General features: G+C 44.3%; 1 protein-coding gene across 1 annotated transcript in view; it reads left to right on the plus strand.

Annotated features, from left to right (window-relative positions):
• Positions 1 to 5,842: 5,842 nt before the first annotated feature.
• svila (supervillin a) overlaps positions 5,843 to 27,838 on the plus strand; it is a gene marked incomplete at its 5' end in the record, with an annotated part of 64,703 nt that continues 42,707 nt past the window's right edge. Inside the window, 6 exons of the mRNA XM_084152271.1 lie at positions 5,843 to 5,906; positions 16,079 to 16,142; positions 20,196 to 20,287; positions 22,034 to 22,100; positions 22,257 to 22,408; positions 23,382 to 24,156. Of these exons, the coding sequence (XP_084008397.1) occupies positions 5,843 to 5,906; positions 16,079 to 16,142; positions 20,196 to 20,287; positions 22,034 to 22,100; positions 22,257 to 22,408; positions 23,382 to 24,156 (1,214 nt within the window). The remainder of the gene's footprint in view (positions 5,907 to 16,078; positions 16,143 to 20,195; positions 20,288 to 22,033; positions 22,101 to 22,256; positions 22,409 to 23,381; positions 24,157 to 27,838) is intronic.

Here is a 27,838-nt window from a genome sequence, read left to right on the forward strand (position 1 = left end):
TGCCGGGTGGGAATGGAATGGGAAGAACACCAGGAATGCTTTGGCAAATGGGATCGGTGAAGTATTCTGTTGCTGTATGTTACGTTCCATATTTTTCTCTCTTTCTGTGGAAAGGTCTGTGCACCTGTGTGCATATTTTTCTCAGGGTCTACAGTAAATTCGAATCTCATGGTGGGTTTCAACTCACGAGCTGCATGCTGTTGACCACCACTGTGAGGGTAGCCTGCACACGTTGTTAGTGCTCTCTAAAGAGCACTCCACCTTGAGCCATCGAGAGCCACTTCTTAGGGACACTTTTATCTGGGTTATTTTGGGGATGTCTGTCCAGGGGTGGGGCAACGGCATTGCTAGCTAGTGTGTTCGGATGATGCTCCTTCTATTTGTGGCAGTTATGTCTGAGAAAATGCTTGTGTGCAGAGGTCAGGGTCTGTTTGAAGTTTGTGTACCGTCTTGGACATTGCCATGGTCTGGTCTTTTGGACTGATACACGTTGTTCCTGGGTATTGTGACTGGCCCTGATCCCTATAGAGATGGTCTGGATAAGTCCAGACCAGGCCTGGGTACCAGCCAGTGAACCGTGACGGTAAATACCCAGTCAGTGACCTCTTCTGCCCAGCCACTCAGCTAACACCTCACCTTATTAGGGTAGATTGAACAGAGTGAGCTGGCTACAAACAAGGCCTACCTATCTTCCAGTGTGTCAGCGTGCATGCGCCTGAGTGAGTGAGTGAGTGTGTGTGTGTGTGTGTTATGAAGGGAATGTATCTGACCTTGTGCAGTTCTCTGACTGTCCAAGGACCAATTACTGTTACAACAGGAAGCTGGGACAGTAAATTTAGACCTGTGGTCCTTCTAGGGGTGTCTGAGGAAATGTAGCACTCCCAAATACTTCCCCATGATGACTGTCCCAAATGGCACCCTATGAAGTGCACAACTTTCGGCTATCAAGCCCTTTTTCTACTTACCCAGAGTCAGATGAACTCACGGATACCATTTGTATTTCTCTGTGTGCCGTTTGAATGAACTTGAAGGTAGGCAATGACTGGAGGTCTACCAGAACCACTAGCATGCCGAGTCCGCACGGAAGTTGCAGCGATGAGACAAGACTGTAACCACCAATTTGAATACCACGAAATTGGGGAGAAAAAAGGGGTAAACAAATATATTAATAAAAAAGAACCGCTAGCATGGTAACGCTAGTTAGCAATTGCGCTAACGCTAGTTATCAACTTCCATCAAATTGCATGCAGGGACATAAAAATGGAATCCATGAGTTAATATGAAAAACATGGTTCTGTTGGAGCGACGGACTCTGGGCTGAGCACTGCTATGTAGAGACAACCTGGCCAAACGTGCTGGACCCCTCTGTTAAGTTGCCAGAAGAGAGGGATATACAGTATTTCCTGTGGGAGAAACAGTGAATCTGGACTTTATTTCTGAGGGGGAGGCCTGGGCTGAGAGGCTGAGTTCTGGGCTCAGAGTTTGAGACACACCTGCTACCGTTTCCTGCTTTCCTTCTCCACGCCACGCACACACACACTGTATCAACGGGCTTGAGGAGAGACGCTTGGGTCATTTAAAGTGCTACGCTGTCGCTGGATGTCTTTTGAAGTGTTTATATACAAATGACCGTTTTCACTGTATACAATATAATACAAGTCTTATGTTGAATTGTGACACCCAGGCATCTGTATTGTGTATGATTGGTGGGGAGGTGTCGACATGCATACATGTGCTGTTACGATGATAGAAGATGTCTCATTGTTGGCCTGTTTTTCTTCAACATCTAAATGTCTTGGTAAATCACGGTATTTAACGAACTTTAACATATATTTTTTTAGTAAAGAGTGCTCTGCGCGCATGCGGGCTGCGCACAGGTAGCTCGAGATTATTTTGTTGACAGTTCTGCTTGCCTAGTGATTTGACGTTAGTCCCACTTCAGAAGCGACATTCCTTTTGACAAATAAAATGCCCGTTCAGTGGCACTTTGAAACTGTATCCAGAGAAGCCTTAGAGTACCCTTCAGACAAACAAACATGCCATAGCCAAGCCGCTTTCAAGGCACCACATTCCATATGTCTGAAAAGGGTATAACGTTATTCTCTAGTGGTTTGCCTTGAAGATTTGTTTTGGGATGCAGTTGCTAGATTGGGTCACCATTTGGCTGTCATCCTTCCTAATGCGGAGCAACAAGGTTTGACTGTCCCCATATCAGCAGCCAGGCATGTAATTACAAGTTAGCGCCTCTCCATTGGACCACAGGACTGGTTGCCAGATACTTGTGCGTGTGTGCATAAATACTGTTAAGTGTTAGCTTGGTCTGTTTTGTACTGACTTGCCAATTCCTATGCTCATTCATTGTCATGTTTACATTTTACATTTTAGTCATTTAGCAGACACTCTTATCCAGAGCGACTTACAGTTTAGTGAGTGCATACATTTTTCATACTGGCCCCCCGTGGGAAACGAACCCACAACCCTGGCGTTGCAAGCGCCATGCTCTACCAACTGAACTACAGGGGACCTGTAGTCATGTTGACTATACAGCACAAACTGATCTGGGACTGGGCTAGTTAACTGCCTACATTTGTAATCACAGAGCTAGTACAGCAGGGGTCTTCAACCTTCTTGCCCAGGGACCCCCTCCCAGGTAAACCGGCGACCCAGGGACCCCATCATATGTTTGCAAAAAAATACAAAATAATATATTATCGTCAGGTGAATGGCAAGGAGAAGTAATCAACATTATAAAATATAGTTTGTAGATGGTTTATTTTGACTTTATTGTTACAAACACTGGATAGGTGCAGTAAAATGTGTGTTTACAGGGTCAGCCATAGTAGTATGGTGCCCCTAGAGCAAATTAGGTTTAAGTGCCTTGCTCAAGGGCACATTGACAGATTTTTGCCCTTGTCAGCTCGGGTATTCGAACTAGCGACCTTTCGGTTACTGGCCCAACACTCTAACCACTAGGGTACCTGTCACCCTTAGAAAAGGAAGTGTAAACTCTAACGTAGCCTATTAGATAGAAAGGTAACTCGAACACATTTTAGCAAATAGCAGCTATTTACTTAATTTAAATAAAGGTTGGCAAATTCATTAAGTCAAGAAAGTTACCAGCAGCCAGCGGCACTCACGGGTGCCTTTTCAAAGCCTATGGCCGCATTCCTCTGCCCAGGCGTTGCTGACGCATGCCAGATCTTACAACGCATGGATAGGTATTTTATGCATCAGCTAAGAGCATATGTTATAGCAATCTGGTTCCTGACGGCACAGTCGACGACGTGGAACGAAACCATTGGTTGATGCATGCAACGTCTGAGCAGGGGAACGCGACCATTGTCAGATACTCCAGTGAGTGTAATTGGCTCAATATTAGGAGTTGAGAAATAAAGTTGACATCATTTAGAAATATATTCTCCTCTTTTCTACTGTAGGTATGTACTTCAAAATGTGTTTATTCTGCTGCTAGCGATATTCATAAAAACGTTGAAATAACTTTTTTTATATTTCCGTGGACCTCCACAGACTCCACAGACCGGTTGAATACCCCCAAGCTACAGTTACTCTACCCGGCATGTGTTATAGCAGAGCCTGCATTGGTTTTCCTGCCCATCCTCTGGCACCGTAGGGTCGTCATATTTTAATGACTGATGATAATAGTAAGGACGTTAGTCTGCAGGTCTGGTATGCGTCAGATGGTGATAGATTTCCATGATGAAGGGGGATCAGAAGGCTTTGGTCTCCTGTTCTGTTAAGCTGTTAGCCCCACCAAGCCCCTCTGTGTGACCCAACCACACCTGGGTTCAAATAGTATTTGTTTTATTTCAATTAATTCAGCTGCACTTGATTGAGATTACCTGGTGGAATGGGACCAATGGTATAGTCCCAAAAGTGCAATCCCTGCCCCATCTGGCACTCCAGACAGGCTAAAAGTTTTGGGAAGTACACAATATTTGAACCCAGGTCCGGACCCAGCAGTAGAGGCATGAACACCAGACCAGAGCAGAGCACCATGCTTCTTCCTAGGCCTCTCTACAGACTCAACACTGCATTCCTCCAGAGACAGAGCCCAGTCCTCCTCCTCTGAATGTTGAGTGAGAACAGGTCTGTATGGATCTGCGGTGATTATGGTTATCCTATGGCTGAGCTTCTGGGGTGTCCTGCTGCCACTAGGGACAGTAGAGAGCTACAATGTTTCACCCATTCATGAAAATGTTTGTTGTATTGGGTGTAGGCAACAGTGTGTTTCTCTATAGGTATTTCTACAACTAATTGGTTTCAATGGTTTGTATTTCAAGCTACATATTAATTGAATAGAACTGATAATGATATAAAAATAACTTCCCCCGTTGGGTCTCCTAAGGTAGTTGGGATTGGTCAGATGGAAGCTCTTACTGAGGTTAATACTGTTATTAGTGTATAGTAGACCAGCGTGTAGACTACAGACAAACGTATAGCGGTCTCACCCGCAGTGTTACTTAGCAGCTCTGCAGTGCGTGTGGTGGTGTGTGGTGTGCCCAGACCAGATGAGCTCACCACGGAGAGAGAAGAGTCCAAACCTGCCACCTCTAATAAACTGATCTGACATCACACCTGGGTTCAAGTAGTATGTGTTTGGACACTGCTGCTGCAGTGTTGGGCTCTGTGTTGGGTTCGTGCCAAATCTCAGTGAAGGGAGATGACGTAAAAAGCTAATAATTTATTGGCTGAGGAATCAAAGTCATTGTTTTGTCTCCCTGTGTGTGTACCCTCTGTGTAAATATGCAGGTCTGAACTTGTATCCTCTATCCCTCTGACTACATGATCTCATTCACTTTCTGTGGTCTCCCCCACACACAAACACACACACACTACTGCTCTTTTGGATTCTCTAGGGATGGACGGCCATAGTGTTTACCGTAAAAAGATTAGTCAGACGGACAATCCCTTGACGAGCTCCATCGTCGCCGATTTCACATTCTCTCTCGCCCTCAGTCTCTCTCTTAGCCTCTCCATCCATCCATCCATCTCCCTTTCCTTTATCATCCCTCTTTCTCTCTCTCCCTCCCACTCTCTTTCTCTGCTCCTTAGTTTTGTCACCACTGAGAGATGAGTGGAATGTCTCATCTAGCTGAGACTGTAATTTTGTCTTCTCATCTTGCTGTCTCGCCCTCCCCTCTCACTGCTCTGTAGCGTCCCACTGCTGCCTTGTCACTGGGCCAGGGGAACACAGCAGCACATTCTCAGTACTTCCAGACTATACCTTCCTCTCTTGTTCCCGCTCTCTTTTCACCTCCCTCTCTCTCTGAGTCTGTCTGTGAAGGAGATAGAGGGACAACCAGCCTCTCTGGTCCAATCTGTAAGCATAGCGATGGGGCCTAGCTAATTTCTTGCCTGTAATCAGATTAGCAGGCACTGAGCAGCTTTAGTTAACCCCTGCCTTCCTCCAGTGCAGCCGGTCTGTTTAGTATTAGCCGTTAGCTAGTAGCGTTAGTGCTGGAGGAGACTAGATGGGAGCTGTCGAGACGCCGCTCCACTGACGGCACACAGAGAACGAACGCTGCACTGCTGCCGCTACTACACACTACTACTGCTGATGGGGGATCAGCTCCCTCCCTCCCTCTTTCTCTAACGCTACCTGACTCCCTCCCTCCCTTCTCCTTCTGTCTCTCTCTCTGTGCTGAGGGCAGCTCGTCCCGGGGCACTGACTGACTGCATTTGTTTCTCTGCATCACCTTGCAGTCAGTTGCCTGCCTGCGGGTCGGACCTTAGCACTTCTCTCTTTGCAGCTCTCTCTCTCTTTCTCTCTCTATCCCTCTCTTCTTCTATCTATCCCCTGTACCTACCTTGTCTTGCAAGAATGTATCGGAACGCAAACCCGTGGATCTCAAACTACCTGAGCCATGTCAAGTTCTGCAGCCAAGGTAAGATGGAGCTGGTGCTGAAGATAGGGCTTTGGGCTGGGACTGAGGATAGTGCTGAGGATTTGGGCTGGGACTGAGGATAGGAGGGGGCTGAGGATAGGGCTGAGGAAAGTGAGGCAAAATTGTCTCTTTTTAACTGGCCCCATTTCCAGTTGTCCTTGCGCTGTCTGCAGCTGTAGCCTCCAAGGACGTAACAGCCAAGATAAGGGACTCTCTCTGGCTGCAGGAGGGGGGAGAGCTATTTCTGTGCTCTACTTTCTGTCTCAAGTTTATTTGGAGAGTTTTGTCAGAGATATTATGTGTTCTTGTGTATAGTTAGTGGCACATGCCTGAGTGTGTGGGTCAGACTGTGTGACAAGAACTCTATATGAAACATAGGCCACTCACATTCTCACAATTGTACACAATTCCCACTCTCAGTAATGCGTCCAGAGTGTGGAACTGAGTGTTGAGTGGTGGTTCTGCTTGGTTAACTGGCTGAGAATTCACAACAGGTGTTCCTGTTGCCCCAACACCATGGGTTCCCAGCCATTACAACCAAGTAGGAGAGGCTGTGTCCCAAGTGGCACCCTATTCCCTGCATAGTGCACTACTTTTGACCAGGGCCTATGGTCTAAAGTAGTGCACTATGTAGGGAATGGGGTGCCATTTGGGACACAACTGGGGTCTGGTGGGTTGGAGGGATGATGTGTGTTTGTTATTAGCGCATATTTGCCACAAAGCTGTGTCCAGACCAATACTTAGCCATCAGTCATTTGATCAGCCTTTGACTACTAGCGCACCGCTAACTAGCTAACGATTCCACAACGGCTACACATGCAATGCTCTTGCTAATGGAATGAGACTAGGCTTTGTTAGCCGTTGATTGTCTTGATTGATTGTCTATAATTGGCATACAGTATTAGTATCTACTGTAGGCTAAGTCTTCTGTTTGCAGGGAGGGGTTTAAGGCTTTGGTTGTCTGTCTCACCTGACTTAGCTACCGCTCCTAGTATTTATGAATCAACTAAACCCTTCACTTGCTTTATCTCTGATACTGGGGGAGGTCAGGGTGTGTGTGTGTGTGTGGTAGGAGTTGTGGGTAGTCAGATTTGTGATTTAAGTGATCCCGTTGTCGTTTTAGTGACATTTCTTTTTGGGCTCTCTCTAATTCCGGGCTGCTCTGCTCAGGGTAATCCCCTCTAAACAGGGACATATGCACTTGAATGGACTGTGAGTAATTTCGGCACACACTTGATAAGCCCCATGTGGGTTGATTGCCTTCTCCAAGTATTAGTATTTGTGTATAGAACCTGTTGCATCAAGTCTGTAAATGACGAGAAAGAACTTACTCAGAACAGTAAACGGGCATTTCGCCCTTATAGCGACATACAGTATGTTTATCATGAAATAAACCACTGCGAGAACGCAGTTACAACCAATCAGTATCCAGGATCAGACCTTTTGACATGAGTGGGGGCATATGAGACTCCATTGAATCATGAAATCACTTGATCCCCATGTTTCACTTTACTACAGGGGTATCAAACGCAATCAGCACACTGGCCATATTGAAAAAATACAAAAAATGTGCGGCCCAGACATTGTCTGTTTTGTTTTTACAAAAAAAATTACGTACAACAACTGGGCCGTTTTATTTGTAAAAAATATGGCTCTTTATAATGTCCACTTATGTACATAGGATGCTATATATAGTATTTTAACATATTAATACAAGCGATAAATCACATTTGTCCAGCCTTTGCTGCTGTGCTTGCGACCCTAATCCATTTTTTTTAATAACTAACAAAAATGTAGCTAGGTTGTAACATTTAAACGTAAAAAATAAAACATGTTTTATTTTTTATTTTTATTGCATGGATCACCAGTGTGGTTGAATGCAGCATTGCTGTATGGTGCACTCAAAATGTATTGTAGTTGAGTAGCCAGCCTAGGCTACTGCTCAAATGTTGCTGTAATAGGCCTACATGTTTTTTTGTTGTTGCAAGTTTTGGTTTTTGGTTATTCATTGTCAAGCTTTAGGAACTGAAGCCAGACTGTTACATTTTAGTAGCCTAGCTAGGACTGTGGCATGTGTCTGTAGACTTTCCCTCTGTGTGCTGTAAATGGGACACACGAAAGCAGCATACCACCCTGCATCCCACTGCTGGCTTGCCTCTGAAGCTAAGCAGGGTTGGTCCTGGTCGGTTCCTGTATGGGAGACCAGATGCTGCTGGAAGTGGTGTTGGAGGGCCAGTAGGAGGCACTCTTTCCTCTTGTAAAAAAAAAAATTTGCCCTGTGTAGGGTGCCGTCTTTTGGGTTGAGATGTTAAACGGGTGTCCTGACTCTCTGTGGTCACTAAAGATCCCATGGTACTTATCGTAAGAGTAGGGGTGTTAACCCCGGTGTCCTGGCTAAATTACTAATCTGGTCCTCATATCCATCATTGCCACCTAATCATTCCCAGCTTCCAATTGGCTCATTCATCCCTCCTCTCCCCTGTGACTATTCCCCAGGTCGTTCCTATAAATGAAAATGTGCTCTGTCAACTTACCTGGTAACACGAAAGCAGTGCAATTGAATTCACCGATGCAAGTGCATAATAATGGTGCCAGAGGAGATGGCTGTCATTTTACGGGCTGCTAACCAATTGTGCTATTGTGTTTTTTCACGTTATTTGTAACTTATTTTGTACATAATGTTTCTGCCACCGTCTCTTATGACCGAAAAGATCTTCTGGATATCAGGACAGAGATTACTTCAGACACCCGACAAGGCCCAAATCCCGTCATTCACAGGAGAAAGAGACGGAGATATCGGGGACGTAGGTTGGGGTGCCTTGTAAGGATCCGACGGTGAGTGGGTAATCTGCCTCTACCATCAGTCCTATTAGCCAACATACAATCATTGGATAATGAAATGGATGAGCTCCGATCAAGAATATCCTACCAACATGACATTAAAAACTGTAATATCTTATTTTTCACAGTGTCGTGGCTGAACGACGACATGGATAACATACAGCTGGCGGGGTTTTCGGTGCATCGGCAAGATAGGGGTGGCGGTCTGTGTACATTTGTAAATAACAGCTGGTGCACGAAATCTAATATTAAGGAAGTCTCGAGTTTTCATCTCTATTTTTTCGTAGCTGTCTATTTACCACCACAAACCGATGCTGGCACTAAGACCGCACTCAACGAGCTGTATAAGGCCATAAGCAAACAAGAAAATGCTCATCCAGAGGCAGCGCTCCTAGTGGCCAGGGACTTGAATGCAGGGAAACTTAAATCTGTTTTACCTAATTTCTACCAGCATGTTAAATGTGCAACCAGAGGAAAATAAAAACTCTAGACCACCTTTACTCCACACACAGAGACGCGTACAAAGCTCGCCCTCCATTTGGCAAATCTGACCATAATTCTATCCTCCTGATTCCTGCTTACAAGCAAAAACTAAAGCAGGAAGCACCAGTGACTCAGTCAATAAGATACAGAAGAGAGCCCTATTTGGCAAAATACCAATTCCATACTATGGCAAGAACAGCTAAAAGCAAAGAGAAATGACAGTCCATCATTACTTTAAGACATGTAGGTCAGTCAAAGTTCTTTGAAATTTTCCATATTGAAAGTTTCTTCAAGTGCAGTCGCAAAAACCATCAAGCGCTATGAATGATGAAACTGGCTCTCATGAGGACCGCCACAGGAATGGAAGACCCAGAGTTACCTCTGCTGCAGAGGATAAGTTCATTAGAGTTACCAGCCTCAGAAATTGCAGCCCAAATAAATGCTTCAGAGTTCAAGTAACAGACACATCTCAACATCAACTGTTCAGAAGAGACTGTGTGAATCAGGCGTTCATGGTCGAATTGCTGCAAAGCACCCACTACTAAAGGACACCAATAAGAAGAAGAGACTCGCTTGGGCCAAGAAACACGAGCAATGGACATTAGTCCGGTGGAAATTTGGCCTTTGGTCTGGAGTACAAATTTTAGATTTTTAGTTCCAACCGCCGTGTCTTTGGTGAGACGTGGTGTGGGTGAACGGATGATCTCTGCATGTGGAGGTGTTATGGTGTGGGGGTGCTTTGCTGGTGACACAGTCTGTGATTTATTTAGAATTCAAGGCACACTTAACCAGCAAACCATCTGATTTGGTCTTAGTGGGACTATCATTTGTTTTTCAACAGGATAATGACCCAACACACCTCCAGGCTGTGTAAGGGCTATTTTACCAAGAAGGAGAGTGATGGAGTGCTGCATCAGATGTCCTTGCCTCCACAATCCCTGACCTCAACCAAATTGAGATGGTTTGGGATGAGTCGGACCGCAGAGTGAAGGAAAAGCAGCCAACAAGTGCTCAGCATATGTGGGAACTCCTTCAATACTGTTGGGAAAGCATTCCAGGTGAAGCTGGTTGAGAGAATGCCAAGAGTGGGCAAAGCTGTCATCAAGGCAAAGGGTGGCTATTTGAAGAATCTCAAATATAAAATATATATTTTGATTTGTTTAACACTTTTCTGGTTACTAAATGATTCCATATGTGTTATTTCATAGTTTTGATGTCTTCACTATTATTCTACAATGTAGAAAATAGTAAAAATAAAGAAAAACCCTTGAATGAGTAGGTGTTCTAAAACTTTTGACCGGTAGTGTACATACCCCAACCAGAAGACATGGATTACAGGCAACATCCGCACTGAGCTAAACGATGAGACCGCCTATAGGGGAGGAGGTCAGAGACCTGGTCGTGTGGTGCCAGTATAACAAACTCTCCTTCAACGTGATCAAGACAAAGGAAAAGGAGGGCCAAGCATGCCCGCATTCTCATCGACGGGACTGTAGTTGAGCAATTTGAGAGCTTCAAGTTCCTTGCTGTCCACATCACCAACAAACTATCATGGTCCAAACACACCAAGACAGTCGTGGAGAGGGCACGACGAAGCCTATTCCCCCTCAGGAGACTGAAAAGATTTGGCATGGGTCCTCAGATCCTCAAAAAGGCCTACAGCTGCACCATCGAGAGCATCCTGACTGGTTGCATCACTGCCTGGTATGGCAACTGCTCGGGCTCCGACCACAAGGCACTACAGAGGGTAGTGTGTACGGCCCAGTACATCACTGGGGCCAAGCTTCCTGCCATCCAGGACCTCTATACCAGGCGGTGTCAGAGGAAGGCCCTAAAAATTGTCAAACTCTTAGTCGTAGACCGTTTTCTCTGCTACCGCATGGCAAGCGGAACCGGAGCGCCAAGTCTAGGTCCAAAAGGCTTCTTAACAGCTTCTTCCCCAAGCCATAAGACTCCAGAATAGCTAATCAAATGGCTACCCGGACTATTTACAATGTCCCACCCCCTCTTTTTACACGGCTGCTACTCTGTTTATTATCTATGCATAGTCACTTTACCTCTACCCACATGTATATATTACCTCGGCTAACCTGTGCCACCGCAAATTGACTTTGTACCGGTACCCCCTGTATATAGCCTCGCTACTGTTATTTTACTGCTGCTCTTTAATTATTTATTTTTCTTCTAAAATGTTGAATTATCTATTTTTTACTTAACTTATTTTTCTTAACTGCATTGTTGGTTAAGGTCTTGTAAGTAAGCATTTCACTGTAAAGTCTACACCTGTTGTATTCGCCACATGTGACAAATAATGTGATTTGATCAGGCTGTAATTTCATAAAGTAGATGACTCCGCTGTTGACTCATTTATACTTGCTTGTGTGTCCTACAGTGAGGGGGAAAAAGTATTTGATCCCCTGCTGATTTTGTACGTTTGCCCACTGACAGACATGATCAGTCTATAATTTTAATGGTAGATTTATTTGAACAGTGAGAGACAGAATAACAACAAAAAAATCCAGAAAAACTCATGTCAAAAATGTTATAAATTTATTTGCATTTTAATGAGGGAAATAAGTATTTGACCCCTCTGCAAAACATGACTTAGTACTTGGTGGCAAAAACCCTTGTTGGCAATCACAGAGGTCAGACGTTTCTTGTAGTTGGCCACCAGGTTTGCACACATCTCAGGAGGGATTTTGTTTCACTCCTCTTTGCAGATCTTCTCCAAGTCATTAAGGTTTCGAGGCTGACGTTTGGCAACTCGAACCTTCAGCTCCCTCCACAGATGTTCTATGGGATTAAGGTCTGGAGACTGGCTAGGCCCTCCAGGACCTTAATGTGCTTCTTCTTGAGCTACTCCTTTGTTGCCTTGGCCGTGTGTTTTGGGTCATTGTCATGCTGGAATACCCATCCACGACCCATTTTCAATGCCCTGGCTGAGGGAAGGAGGTTCTCACCCAAGATTTGACGGTACATGGCCCCGTCCATCGTCCCTTTTGATGCGGTGAAGTTGTCCTGTCCCCTTAGCAGAAAAACACCCCCAAAGCATAATGTTTCCACCTCCATGTTTGACGGTGGGGATGGTGTTCTTGGGGTCATAGGCAGCATTCCTCCTCCTCCAAACACGGCGAGTTGCCCTGTATATGTGCTTTCTTGAGCAGGGGGACCTTGTGGGCGCTGCAGGATTTCAGTCCTTCACGGCGTAGTGTGTTACCAATTGTTTTCTTGGTGACTATGGTCCCAGCTGCCTTGAGATCATTGACAAGATCCTCCCGTGTAGTTCTGGGCTGAGTCCTCACCGTTCTCATGATCATTGCAACTCCACGAGGTGAGATCTTGCATGGAGCCCCAGGCCGAGGGAGATTGACAGTTATTTTGTGTTTCTTCCATTTGCGAATAATCGCACCAACTGTTGTCACCTTCTCACCAAGTTGCTTGGCGATGGTCCTGTAGCCCATTCCAGCCTTGTGTAGGTCTACAATTTTTCCCTGACATCCTTGGAGAGCTCTTTGGTCTTGGACATGGTAGAGAGTTTGGAATCTGATTGATTGCTTCTGTGGACAGGTGTCTTTTATACAGGTAAAAAGCTGAGATTAGGAGCCCTCCCTTTAAGAGTGTGCTCCTAACCTCAGCTCGTTACCTGTATAAAAGACATCTGGGAGCCAGAAATCTTTCTGATTGAGAGGGGGTCAAATACTTATTTCCCTCAGTAAAATGCAAATCAATTTATAACATTTTTGACATGCGATTTTCTGGAATTTTTTGTTGTTATTCTGTCTCTCACTGTTCAAATAAACCTACCATTAAAATTATAGAATGATCATTTCTTTGTCAGTGGGCAAACGTACAAAATCAGCAGGGGATCAAATACTTTTTTCCCTCACTGTATTGTCCTTTTTAGTAGTAATTTATACCCACGTGTGAATCTTTTATCTTAACTATTTGACAATCAAGATTTACATTTTATGTAGGCTACAGCAATGACCCGTTGGAACCTAAACTTTTCATGGACATTTAGCCTACAACACGTTTAAACTTTCAGTCCGGTAGAAGATTTGGTCAGTGCCATTAGTGATGACATGACACAGTGCACTGGCTGAGTATGGGAGGAGGGGGGTGTGTGTGTGTGTGGCAATGTTGGCAGTGCTTGCTGTGACTTGTAGTGCATCGTGGGCGATATGGAAGCGGGCCAAAATGAATTGACGATAGGACGGATAGAAATGTGTCACGGGCTGGATTTGGCCCGTGGGCCGTGTTTGACGCAGTCTTTAATAGCTCTGTGTACATGTGTGATGGTGTGAATTTTTTTTCACACATTCTTCTAACACCAAAGGGTTCAGGACATCTCTGATCATTGTAGTGGTTTTCTGCCTGTGTGTGGAACGTGTAATGCAGGAAGCACCCTCCTTTCTTTCTGTAAGGGTTCCTGTGCTCTATTGCCTACATGCTCTTATCCAGGCATTAAAAGTAACACAGGGCTGCTTCTGATCTGATGGTTCTCCATTCCCCCTGTAGGGCTCAACATGTTGACTCATCCAGCACCATTAACACCATGACCTCAACAGCTAAATGTTGTTTTAAACTACAGTGATACTGGGTTATAAAGGCTAATCCTAATCTGTTTGTGCTGTCTTGCCCATTCCTATGGTCATTATCATTCGTTGTCAATGACCGTAGGAAACAGGCTAACTGTGGTAGGCAGTAAGGACCAATACGTATATTAGTCCAGTTAATTCTCTTACCTACCTTGATAGACAAGATTAATGGAGGTGTACCTACATTACATTTTACATTTGAGTCATCTAGCAGACGCTCTTATCCAGAGCGACTTAGTGAGTGCATACATTTTTCATACTGGCCCCCCGTGGGAATCGAACCCACAACCCTGGCGTTGCAAGCGCCATGCTCTACCAACTGAGCTACAGGAGGCCTGAATACATTGTTGTTTTCCTTCTCTGATATCACTCTGTCACTTTATCAGCTGGTAAGATTACCTGTAGGCTACGATGTAAGGGGGATGGCTAAGGCCTGAACTAGTATGTGTTTACCGGAAACTCCCCAGCTGAAATAATAAAACTAGTCTCATACCAAAACACATCTCGCCGTAGGGACTCTTCTTTCCCCTCCCTTCTCAAATGATGTTTTCCCAAAGCGGGGGATTTTAAACTTCATCCAAATATCCTTAATATGGACTAACATATCTGGAATGGCGGGTGGTTTCAGGGGGGTTAGTGTTATTGGGAGGGGTGTGGTGCGCGCCCCTGAGGTGAACTCGGGGGAGGGGAGGGGGGACAGGCAAAGTGGAAACACATGTGTTCTCTTTCTGTCCCACAGAGTGAGTGAGTCAGTCAGTCCAGCCCTTGTCCGTGTTCAGTAGGGTCATATTCATTAGGGCACAATATAGCAAAACCTTTTGCAACGGAAACAAAACAAGTGTTTCTTATTTGACAAGTTCAGGTAGTCCCTCTGTTTCAGTCAGTTTTCATCCGTTTGGTACCCAGTGAATATGACCCAGGGCACAATGTTGTAGGAACGTTCAGATTTGAGATATGTTAAATAGAGCAAACATGTCTCTGTTAATGAACCATGTCAGGTCTATTCATGGCATTTCTATCTGCAACGTTCCACAGTGTTGAGCCTACTGAACAGGACCCCACTGCTGTATAACCAACCACACTGAGGTCTAGAACTCTACAAAGCATTGAGCGTTCTTTAACAGGGCACGGTAACATCCAGCATCCACTTATATTAGGCCTCTACTTTGTAGTAATAATGGTGTTTTTTTTCCTGAGGAGGTCTCATTTACTTCACATAGCTACCCATTATAATCAGCCTGCTAATAGACTACAGACTGGAGATGGGTGATAACGGTCACTGTTTTATGTCTTGATGGCCATGCTATCGCAACAATGACATTATACAGTTTCCACCGTTTTAGTTTTTCTATGCCTAAGATTGTTTTGCACATATTAAAGGCTGCTGCTATCTTCATGTTATTAGGGCAGAGCTTGACAACTGTCTCTGCATTGCTGGTAGCTGAGTATAATGTGTTGTGATGACAAGTTAGACAAGGCTAATCTGTCACCTGTGTGAGGGTTGGTCACCATGTTTTTAATTTTAGAGTTGCTTGTATCGCTCCTCTGTATTCTGCACTCAGAGAGATGCCTCTATGCGCACACTCATGCAGACACTACACACACGCACACACTACACCCACAACCTTGACGTGTGATCAGACCTTAAAGCATGCATCCATCTCAATGAAACGCAATCAATCAATCCTCTATTGCCTTGAGCTGTGACCTCATAGCGACAAGCCACTTTAGATGGAGCCATACTGCAATTTACAGTGTGTTGTTGTGTGTGTGTGTGTCTGTGTGTCTTGTGAGGCCGCTGTGTCTGAACGCTCACCTGGTTTCATCAAATAAACAACATTCTTCCCTCCAAATGCCACAAAGTAGTGCACTATATTGGGAATAGAGGGTCATTTGAGATGCACTCAGTTACACATTGTTCTCACTGTTACAACCTTAAGGCTGCACAACTTCTGTTGTTCAACATAATTCAATAAAATGATTTCCAATTTATTCACTTTCATTTATTTCCTCTGTGGTGCGGAAAGTCTACTTGATGAATGTGATCCATGCAGAGTCATCCTCAGAGATGTTGGATGACCTTAAGAAGCCTCGAATACACTCTGCCTTCCACTGTGTTTTTGTTCATTTAAAAACAGTGTAATTAAAGTGTGGTCATTCAAAATTGCCTGTCTCCTCTTCTCTCACGCAAGTGATGAAGAACTCTGGGTATGGTCTAGTAGTCTAAATGGTGTGTTTTCTTTCCTATAGAACTTGGGAGTGAGACCCCCATCAAACTTGGGAGCGCAAGACTTCTACAGAAGAGGGCTCTCAGGTAAGATTTTTTTCTTACAGATAACATCAGTATGAAGAAAAAAAATGTATGCACTCACTTAACTGTAAGTCGCTCTGGATAAGCGCGTCTGCTAAATGACTAAAATGTAAAAATGTAATGTATTTGTGTAGTGTATCGGTTCTGTATACGGGTATCATTGCACTTCTATTAGTCTCTTCAGCCTGTGTATACCACTATGCTTCCTGGGTGTATGTCATACAGCAGCAGGCCTGTTGGGACAGTGACCAAGCAAAGTGAGAAAGTGAAGGATAAGGTCACTCTAGTGTGAACGCCACCGCAGCATTAGTGTGATTGCGTTGTGTCAACGTTTTGGCCTGGTGTCAAATACTCCACCCGCCAACATTCATGACTCCACAGCTCTGCATACATGCATCCAGTATCCATCCAGTTCTAGACGTTTACAGTGTGAGTACAGTATACGTTTACAGTGTGAGTACAGTATACGTTTACAGTTCTAGATGTTTACAGTGTGAGAGTACAGTATACGTTTACAGTGTGAGAGTACAGTATACGTTTACAGTGTGAGTACAGTATATGTTTACAGTGTGAGAGTACAGTATACGTTTACAGTTCTATACGTTTACTCATTCTATGTATAAGAGGGTGATTAGTTGTCCGTTTGAATTCATAGTTAAGGAATGATCAATTGTAGGCTACCCCCAAATAAGGTTTATTTGTCATAATTTACTCAAAATATGAATTACTTAAGAAGAATGGGTGTGTCGTGTGTTCTTAGCCCTTTAATAAGCTAGTTCCAAACGGCCCCTTCCCTCAGATAGTCTAGTGGTTTATTTCATACCAGAACTAGTTTGTGGTGAAGAAGTCCAACCCACTCTATTAAAAACAGCCCTAGGGATATTTTTCAAGAATTTTCTTTTCCCACTGTTATGCTTTGCTACAATAGACATACTGGCTCTTAGTGTGTGCATATCGTAGATTTGAGTCTGTGTGACTAGATCAACAGATTCTACGACCTTGATGTGATTATTCTACACTGAACAAAAATATATAAATATTTCACTGAGCTACAATTCGTATAAGGAAATCAGTCAATTGAAATAAATTCATTAGGCCCTAATCTATGAATTTCACATGACTGGGAATACAGATGTGCTTCTGTTGGTCACAGATACCTTAAAAAAAAATAGGGGCGTGGATCAGAAAACCAGTCAGTATCTGGTGTGACCACCATTTGCCTCATGCAGCACGACACATCTTCTTTGCATAGAGTTGATCAGGCTGTTGATTGTGGCCTGTGGAATGTTGTCCCACTCCTCTTCTATGGTTGTGCGAAGTTGCTGGATATTGGCGGGAACTGGAACATGCTGTCGTACACGTCGATCCAGAGCATCCCAAATATGCTCATGTCTGGGGAGTATGCAGGCCATGGAAGAACTGGGACATTTTCAGCTTCTAGGAATTGTGTACAGATCCTTGCGACATGGGGCTGTGCATTATCATGCTGAAACATGAGGTGATGGTGGCGGATTAATGGCACGACAATGGGCCTCAGGATCTCGTAATGGCATCTCTGTGCATTCAAATTGCCATCGATAAAATACAGTTGTGCTCGTTGTCCGTAGCTTATGCCTGCCCATACCATAACCCCACTGCCACCATTGGGCACTCTGTTCACGATGTTGACATCAGCAAACCGCTCGCCCACACGACACCATCTGTCCGGTACAGTTGAAACTGTGATAAATCTGTGAAGAGCACACTTCTCCAGCATGCCAGTGGCCATCGAAGGTGAGCATTTGCACACTGCAGTCAGATCAAGACCCTGGTGAGGATGACGAGAACGCAGATGAGCTTCCCTGACGGTTTCTGACAGTTTGTGCAGAAATTCTTCGGTTGTGCAAATCCAGTTTCGTCAGCTGTCCGTGTGGCTTCTTTGACGATCCCACAGGTGAAGAAGCCGGATGTGGAGGTCCTGGGCTGGCGTGATTACACGTGGTCTGGGGTTGTGAGGCAGTTTGGACCTAGTGCCAAATTCTCTAAAATGACGTTGGAGGCAGGTCATGGTAGAGAAATTAACGTTCAGTTCTCTGGCAACAGCTCTGGTGGACATTCCTGCAGTCAGCATTCCAATTGCACGCTCCCTCAAAATTTGAGACATCTGTGGCATTGTGTTGTGTGACAACTGCACATTTTAGTGGCCTTTTATTGTCCCCAGCACAAGGTGCACCTGTGTAATGGTAATGCTGTTTAATCAGCTTCTTGATATGCCACAAATGTCATGTGGATGGATTATCTTGGCAAAGGAGAAATGCTCACTACCAGGGATGTAAACAAATTTGTGTAGAAAATTTGAGAGATACGTTTTTTATGCATATGGAAAATTGCCTTTTATTTCACCTCATGAAACATGGGACCAACACTTTACATGTTGCAGTATTTTTGTTCAGTATAATAATGAAAATGAATTAGCAACATTTTGATAATTAATTAATTACTCATTTTTAGTTGGTAGTATGAGCAACTTGGGCCAGGATTCACTGGTAGGCTATTTAGTCTTAAACATGTTTCAAAACAATCTCACTTCCAAAGATGCTAAACATTATTACATTTGGATCACCTTATAACCTCTGAGAATTAGTGATTGGGTTGAAAAATCGATAGTTGCATATCGGAATATTATTTTGGTAGCTATTATATAGATACTTTGACTTTTTTCGTTAGGAAGCGTTAGCTAGCGCTAATCGACTGTCCTGCGTCAAACCTCCGGGATTTTTCATCCTAGACCTATAGCTGGTGCTCAGTCTTCTTTTTAAATGGTGAGCCAACATGTTTTCAGCACTTTTATTTCCATGACTGATCAAAAGTCATGCAGACATATTAACCAGGAATCCATCCAACCATTTCATGCGGATGAATGACGTAATGCATAAAAAAAGTGACGACAGCCCTTATGGAAGGCAAATCTTTCGGTAATACTTTCCAATGTCGACGAAACAAAATACACTAAACAAGATGGGATCTTTTTTTTGTCTGTGGAATAGATTATGCGACAATTGCGGTGGACACTCTTTTATGCGCAAATATTGATAGAAAACCATGTCGCAGTCAACTTTGAGTCATGCGATTATGTTATAGCCTACTACCACCACGAATTGGAAGCGCATGTATAGTTTATAGGCAGACGAAATAATTTATGACGTTCATCACAATTTATGGTGGTTAAGTACACGGTGATGCGCTTCATGCAAATAAATAACTGTCGATGGTAGGCCATTTGAATGATGCTGGTGACATGATGATCGGTGTTTGGCTGCCAATTATAAAACATATAAATAATAAATTAGGCTTGCTTTTATCCATATCTCATCATAGAACATACCCTGTCCACCTCATCAGCAAACTGTTGGCTATTTATCGCAACAGTTTTTTTTTTTTGTGACAAAACCATCCATATAGTTGAAAATGCAATGGAAACGCAAACTTCTGTTTTTTTTTATTCGGTACATTAAAACTTAAGCGCCCAAGTGCTTTGATGTGCACTACAACATCAGGCACAGCATTTTATCAGCTTCAAAGTCAGTTTGATGGAAACACACCTCTGGTGGGGTTTTCTTTTATTTTCTATGCAGACATGAATATTCGCATGAATGTGTCGCCAATTGGATGGAAACCTAGCTATAGTGAGCAATATATTTGGAACATCAAATCGCAAAAAAATCGCAGTATCGAATCGCAATACGTATAGAATCGTGAGAATGTAGAGAATCGCAATACATATCATATCTGCACCTAAGTATCGTGATCATATCGTGCGGTTCCCCTTTAGTGCGTTCCTTTTCAGTTGCATCCCAAATGGCACCCTATTCCGTATATAGTGCACCACTAATATGGCACCCTATTCCCTATATAGTGCACCACTAATATCAACACTTTTGGGGAGTGCACTATATAGGTAATAGGGTGCCATTTGGGATGGAACCATGGTATGATCAGATTGTTCATTTACTGAAACGAAATCTTCATTGTTCTGACCGACTGAGCTTTCAGTTTTTATTTCTGCCCCCTCTGCAGCTTCCAGAAAGAGTTTTCGTCCGAAGGGAAGGACGACCCAGCCAAGAACACCAAGGATATAGATGTCAAGCTCTTGGCAAACCTCCCCAAAGGTGACTCGGGGGTTAAAGCGTGCTGTGCTGCATTAAACACATGACTATCTGACAAAGGTTGCATCTAAAATGGCATCCTATTCCCGTTCATAGTGCACTACTTTTGAATCCGGAGCCATTGGGATGCATTCTCTGACAACGGAGACTTTCCCAGGGTTATGGGGTTGAGGGAAGTGGTTTCTATTGTGTGACTGTGTTGGTTGGAAGGGTTGTTGTTTGATGGCGCTTGTTGCCTTGATAAGTTCAGTTAAAAATAATATTGTGGGGTTTTAAGGGAGCAGCGTGTGTGAGTGCTAGGAGGGGGAATAGTGTGTGTAGTCCTGTGGGTTGGTGTTTGTGTTTGGTGCAAATAGGGGAACTGGAGTTTGAAGACTTCACAGAGACTACAACACGGTGAAAAATCGCTGCGAGAGACATTTACAAGGAACTGACAATCTGCACCCCGTCTCAACAATAAAATATCATATAAAGTAGAGGTGTTTGATTTTTTTCATTCGTTGACGTTTTTGCTTGTGTTCCTGTTGTGTTGTGAAAATGTTATCGTACATAATGTACTGTACAGTAGTAACAAGCATAAGTTCTAGACTGGGCTGTTTTCTCTCCTGACTACAGTGCAACTCCTGTACTACTAGCTAATGGATAGCGCTGTCTGTCGGTCTGTCCTCCTAAGGGCTTAGACACAGCAATAGCGTTTGCTGACCGAGAGTCCTTGGCACCTCTGAACGTAATTTGCGAACCGCGTGCGCACCGATTTTACATGTACAATCGAGTGAAAATGTCAACGTCTACAGCGTGTTGTCCCTAAAACAGCGCGCTGAACGATCAGTTGACGAACGCTAGTTCCACATTCGGTGTGATGTGTTCGAGCCTTACAGGGGAATCTGATCCAATAGGCCTTTACCTGACGGTGGCCTGTTCCTATGGGTCTGGGTGTATTCTGAGCGATCTCTCAGATGCCTCTATTTAGGAACTAGACAGGATCATTATTTTAAGATCAATCACATGAAAGACAGTGTTTTCCACTAGCGCCAGTTGTCGGCTAAACAGCTGATTACAGACTCATTTTCAGCCGGCTACTTTTTCCACTTAAATGAACTAGGCTACTTTTCAATTCACAAGTCAGAAAAAAAGTCAGTCGAGCCCTCTCCCGCTAGAATGAACGATATGCATTGTTTTTTTGAGACCCATTTTGTCATAAGAAAAAGTGCCCATCACACAATTTGTTTGAATTTAAAATGTAACCTTGAATAAATAAAACAAATTCTAGATAATTTGGGGGGGGGGGCTAACCCCTTCGGACCCCCGCCCTCACTGGGAAGATTCAGCATGTACAACCACTTCCTATGCTCAGTCATTTGCAGTTTGGACTTTATATGATCTTTTATTGTTGAGACGGGGTGCACATTTTGTCAGTTCCTTGTAAATGTCTCTCTCAGCGATTTTTCACTGTGTTGTAGAGAACAGAGTAGCCTACTGGAGGAATCGTCACCTCATTATAGTTCAATAACAAGACCCACAAACAAACCAATCTATTCTTGCTCTAGATGTGACAGTAGCCTGGTCCCAGATCTGTTTAAACGCTACATTCAACTCTGTGGGATAATATGAGCTTAAACTGTCCAACCTCATCTGCTGTAATGCCTTTCTCCTATCATGACTACTGAATTCTGAATTGATAAACTTGATTGACTACTCTCTACTTTCCTGTTTTTCCTCTTGTACCTACCTGTGTTTTCATTCATCCAGTTTCAGAATTGAGGAAGCGTTTTGAAAGCATCAGCCCAAGCACTAGCTGTGACTGGGAAATGAACAGGTATGACTGAGACATTCAGCTCCTTCAACCATGTAACGAAGCCAGCCGTTATTGTAGTGGTGACGGTGATGAATAAGAACGTGTGTGTGTGTGTGTGTGTGGCTACTCAGTCAAACGGGTATTCTGTCATGTCACTGTGTCTGACTCTGTATGTAGGAAGGAGAGGATTGCCCGGCGGTTGGAGGGTATAGAAAGTGAGGTGCAGCCTGCCATATTACCCAGCTGCCCCGGCCTGGTGACCAATCGGCTGCTAGAGGAAGACACACCCCGTTACACACGCTCCTCGGACACCTGTGACCCCTGTGTCGGTGAGGATCACTAAACTGCACACATTGTACCTAGAGTTCCTACATAGCTGCATCAGCTACTTACACAACCCACAGAATGACAGAACTTGAGCATTGCCAGAGCTCCATATAGTACATCATTTTCTAAACCCGTCTCACGCTTTTGGATATGAATTTGGTCAATCTTTGCTTACAGTATGAAGTAATTTGAAAGATATGCATCGACTTCATGCATTATATTCACTGAGTGTACAAAACATTAGGAACACCTTCCAAATATTGTTGCGCCCCCTTTTGCCCTCAGAACATCCTAAATTCGTCGGGGCATGGACTACAAGGTGTCGGAAGCGTTCCACAGGGATGCTGGCCCATGTTGACTCCAATGCTTCCCACAGTTATCAAGTTGGCTGGATGTTCTTTGGGTGGTGGACCATTCTTGATGCACACGGGAAACTGTTGACCGTGAGAAACCTAGCAGCGTTGCAGTTCTGACACACTCAAACCGGTGCGCCTGGCACCTATACCATACTCAGTTCAAAGGCACTTAAATATTTTGTCCTGCCCATTCACCCTCTGAATGGCACATATACACAATCCACGTCTCAATTGTCTCAAGGCTTAAATGGATTTATTTAACCTGTCTCCTCCCCTTAATCTACACTGATTTAAAGTGGATTTAACAGGTGACATCAATAAGGGATCATAACTTTCACCTGGATTTCCCTGTTCAGTGTGTCATGGAAAGAGCATGTGTTCATAATGTTTTGTACACGGTGTATATTTGTTTGTGTATTCCGTGGTAATGGAATAGGTGAATGATTGATAACCACTGCCGAAACTAGATCTATTTGTTAATATTACGAAGAAGTTATGAAAGCATTGAACTAATGCTGCCAGCTAGATTATAATGTGTTGTACACTGTGTATTACTTGCGTAGAGTTTTAGTCCATGCATGATGGTCTAATGATGGTCTCTATCTATCCCCAGTTACAGTGCAGCGTTACAGTAAGGAGGACATGGAGAGTCCAGAGATGATGACCCATCAGCAGGTCACTGCTCCAGAGAGGCAGTCCAGAGCCCGGAGCCGGCCTGAGGGCCAGACCGTCCCAACTGAACCCATTTACAGCTCTGACTCCGCAGGTACCGACCTGGACTCCAAGGCCGATCGGATAGCCCGCTACAAGGCGGAACGGCGTCGGCAGCTGGCCGAGCGCTACGGTATGTCTCTGGACCAGGAACCAGACGCCACCACCGATCACTTCTCCTCCCGATCTGGCTCTGCCCGTGGTCGCAAGGAGTCTGACACCTCTTCGGTGAGGCAACAGGGCTACACAAACGTCAAGCCACGCCCCAGGGCGGAGTCTGTCGGGGATGAACCCTCCTACACTTCAGGCAGCTCCAGGGTGGGGAGACTGGCACTCCAGCCACAAAGCTACGGTGAGCCTGGCCAGGGGAGACCCAGGGTGGACTCGTTCACGGAGAGGGAGAGGGTGATGAACCTGGAGAACCAGCGCAGGGCAGGGCAGCAGGAGAGGAACATCAACGCCCTCGAGCCGCCGCTCCCCTCTTCCGCCACCTACATGGATGTGACGTCATCATCGCCCACCTCAGCCAAGGTGCCCGTTGCTAATGACCACACCATCACAGGGGTGCCCCCCAGCTCGCCCAAGATGACCCGGAAGTCCTCACTGCCCTCCCCCAAACAGGGGGTGTCCCCTGAGGGCCTGTTCATAGAGCAACAGGCCCACAACATCCTCGGCAGACAGGGGTGAGTTGACCGACCTACTACACTGTCTAGTCCTCTTTCTCTTCCTATTGTGAAGATTCTCTCTCTGTACAGTGTCTCTTTCCCCTTACTGTAAATAAAACAGATGGGGGGAGAGAGAGAGAGAGAGAGAGAGTGAAAGAGAGGGATCATCTGTCTCTCCCTCTCTCACACACACACATACCGCGTCTCCTTGATCCCTTTAACAGAACTCTCACAAGGTCGTCCTCTTGGCAGGAACATTAACTGCATCAAAATGGCACCCTAGTCCCTATAGAGTGCACTTCTTTTGACCAAGTAGTGCAGTAAATACGGCAGGGTGCCATTTGGGACGCACACAATAATTTATAGCATAGAGGAAGAGTAATCTGTGCATGCAGCAGCAGGCTCAGTCAATCCAACAGGGTTTACACACAGCTGGGCCTGGGAGGACTGAAGCCTGAACTGAAGTCTGATCAGTTTTAGTTGTTGCTGCATCGTGTTTGATGTTGCTGCATATACAGTGCCTTCAGAAAGTATTCATACCCATTGACTTTTTCCACCTTTTTTGTTACAGCCTGATTTTTTAAATGAATTAATTTGAGATTTTATTTCTCTGACCTACACACATAATGCCAGTGGAATTATGTTTTTCGAAATTTTTACAAATGAATTAAAAACGAAAAGCTGAAATGTCTTCAGTCAATAAGTATTCAACTCCTTTGTTATGGCAAGTCTAAATAAGTTCAGGAGTAAAAATGTGTTTAACAAGTCACATTATAAGTTGCATGGACTCACTCTGTGTGCAATAGTGTTTAACATACAATTATCTGTAAGGTCCCTCAGTCAAGCAGTGAATTTCAAACACAGATTAAACAACAAAGACCAGGGAGGTTTTCCAATGCCTCGCAAAGAAGGGCACCTCTATTGGTAGATGGGTAAAACAAACAAAAAAAATACATTAAATATCCATCTGAGCATGGTGAAGTTATTAATTACACTTTGGATGGTGTATCAATACACCCAGTCACTACAAAGATACAGGCGTCCTTCCTAACTCAGTTGCCAGAGAGGAAGGAAACTACTTAGGGATTTCACCATGAGGACAATGGTGAAAACAGTTAGTGTTTAATGGCTGTGATAAAGAAAACTGAGGATGGATCAACAACATTGTAGTTACTCCACAAAACTAACCTAATTTACAGACTGAAAAGAAGGAAGCTTGTACAGAATAAAAAATATTCCAAAACATGCATCGTATTTGCAACAATGCACGAAAGTAATACTGAAAATAATGTGGCAAAGCAATTCACTTTTTGTCCTGAATACAAAGTGTTATGTTTAGGGCGAATTCAATACAACACATTACTGAATACCACCCTCCATATTTTTAAGCATAATGGTGGCTGCATCATGTTATGGGTATGCTTGTAATTGTTAAGAACTGGGACGTTTTTCAGTATAAACGGAATGGAGCTAAGCACAGTCAAAATCCTAGAGGAAAACCTTGTTCAGTCTGCTTTCCACCAGACACTGGGAGATTAATTCACCAAGTTGCATACCAAGAAGACAGTAAATGTTCCTAAGTGGCCGAGTTAGTTTTGACTTAAATCTACTTGGAAATCTATGGGAAGACCTGAAAATGGTTGTCTAGCAATGATCAACAACCAATTTGACAGAATAATGGGCAAATGTTGCACAATCCAGGTGTGGAAGGCTCACAGCTGTACTCGCTGCCAAAGGTGCTTCTACGAAGTATTGACTCGGGTGTGAATACTTATGAGATTTATTTTTCAATACATTTGCAAAAAGTTCTTAACATGTTTTCGCTTTGTTATTTATGGGGTATTCTGTGTAGATGGGTGAGAATATATTTAATACATTTTTTTATTCAGGCTGTAACACAACAAAATGTGGAATAACTCAAGGGGTATGAATACTTTCTGAAGGCACTGCATGTATTTTTCTGTGCCAAAATGTTCAGGTGGTTGAACAGCGACTTGTAGGATTTAGTTTATTAAACCTAAAGGAGCAGCTTTATTTGTTGCTTTGCTGAACAGTTACACAACCCACTTGAGCCAAAGTCATAGAAAGTCAACGAAAGCCCAGGTTGTGAGACTGCTGATACAATGCTGTGGTACTATATTTCCAACAACGACACTCAATATTAGAGGTTAGTTTAGGGATACTTCATTTGGGATTCATGGTCCAATGCAGTGTCTAGTCTGGAGACATTTAGTTTTTCTCTCAGTCCTTCAGGCTTATTTTAACAGCCATCCCTAGCTGTAGCCTGCTGGAGCTAAATGTTTACTCACTAAGGGGAAACGATTAGGGACACATGGTCCGATTCCACATCACACCAGGCATCTATCTCGCTCTCCGTCTCTCTCCGCCCTCTCTCTCTCTCGGGTTTCAGAACTTGGCAGCGGCTGTGTTGCGTTAGCCATCAGGAGGGGTGTTGGGTTACAGGGTGCGCAATGTGACTCCTCGGTCAGAACTATGAGCGCGTACAGACACAGATGGGACTGATGAAGGCCAGCAGCACCACGCCACGCCACCCACCTGGAGAAAGAGTTTAGGGTTTAGGACACTGAGCAGCTCTCTCTCTCTCGCTCAAGCGCTCTCCCTGGTGCTCTCGCTCGCTCTCTTGCTCTCTCTCATAGAAAACCCTCTGAGTCACATGCTGTTGCCCACTGCTGGGTGAGGGCATGGCTCTGGATATCTGGTAGGACAGATAAGGAAGGACGTTTTTGTTGCTCCATTGTTATCAAGGGACCTAACGTGTGCCAGGAAAACATTCCCCACACCAGTACACCACCAGCCTGTACCGTTGACACCAGGCAGGATGGATCCATGGCCATACTCATGCTGCTTACGCCAAAACCTGATTCTGCCGTCAGCATGACGCAACAAGAACCAGGGTTTGTCAGACAAAGGAATGTTTTCCACTCAATTGTCCAGTGTTGGTGATCGCGATCCCACTGGAACCGCTACTTGTGTGTTCCGAGATGCCGTTATTCATCTGTTTGTGGACCTCGTGTTAGCTTACACGATTCTTGCCATTGTCCTTCGACCTCTCATCAACGAGCTGTTTTCGCCCCCAGGACTGCCGCTGCACATGCATTGTACACAATACGTCAGTTGAATGTCTACTATTTGGTATTTTATTAGGATCCCCATTATACTTCCTGGGGTCCACACAAAAAATGAAACATGACATAATACAGAACATTAATAGACAAGAACAGTTCAAGGACAGAACTACATCACTTTAACAATGGCACGCGTAACCTACATATCAATACATCCACACAAACTATCTAGGTCACATTTTCCATAGACGTGTAGAGTACACTGTGCATTGCAATACATGCTGCTGTGTGCGTCATCTCTGTGTCCTATCATTTTCCCAAGCCCCAGTTGATGCCTCTTTATTGTTCATTTCTATTAACATTCCCGGAGAGGATTTGTTTCATATTTCATTGTTTGTTGACATCTCTCCAAATACCAGAATGATAACTGAGCTCCCAGTAGAATGGAATATCCACTGAAGTACAAGGCAGATGGATGGTTCTTTTTTGGTCAAGCTTAATGTGTTTGTGCTACAAGTGTAATGCTCGGGGCGGTCTCCCCACTAGCCACTCACTCACCCAGGGTGCGTTTGAAAATATACCCTGTTCCCTATAATAGTGCACTACTTTTGACC

The sequence above is a fragment of the Coregonus lavaretus genome (assembly GCF_964263955.1).
Source record: "Coregonus lavaretus genome assembly, chromosome: 34".
NCBI lineage: Eukaryota > Metazoa > Chordata > Actinopteri > Salmoniformes > Salmonidae > Coregonus > Coregonus lavaretus.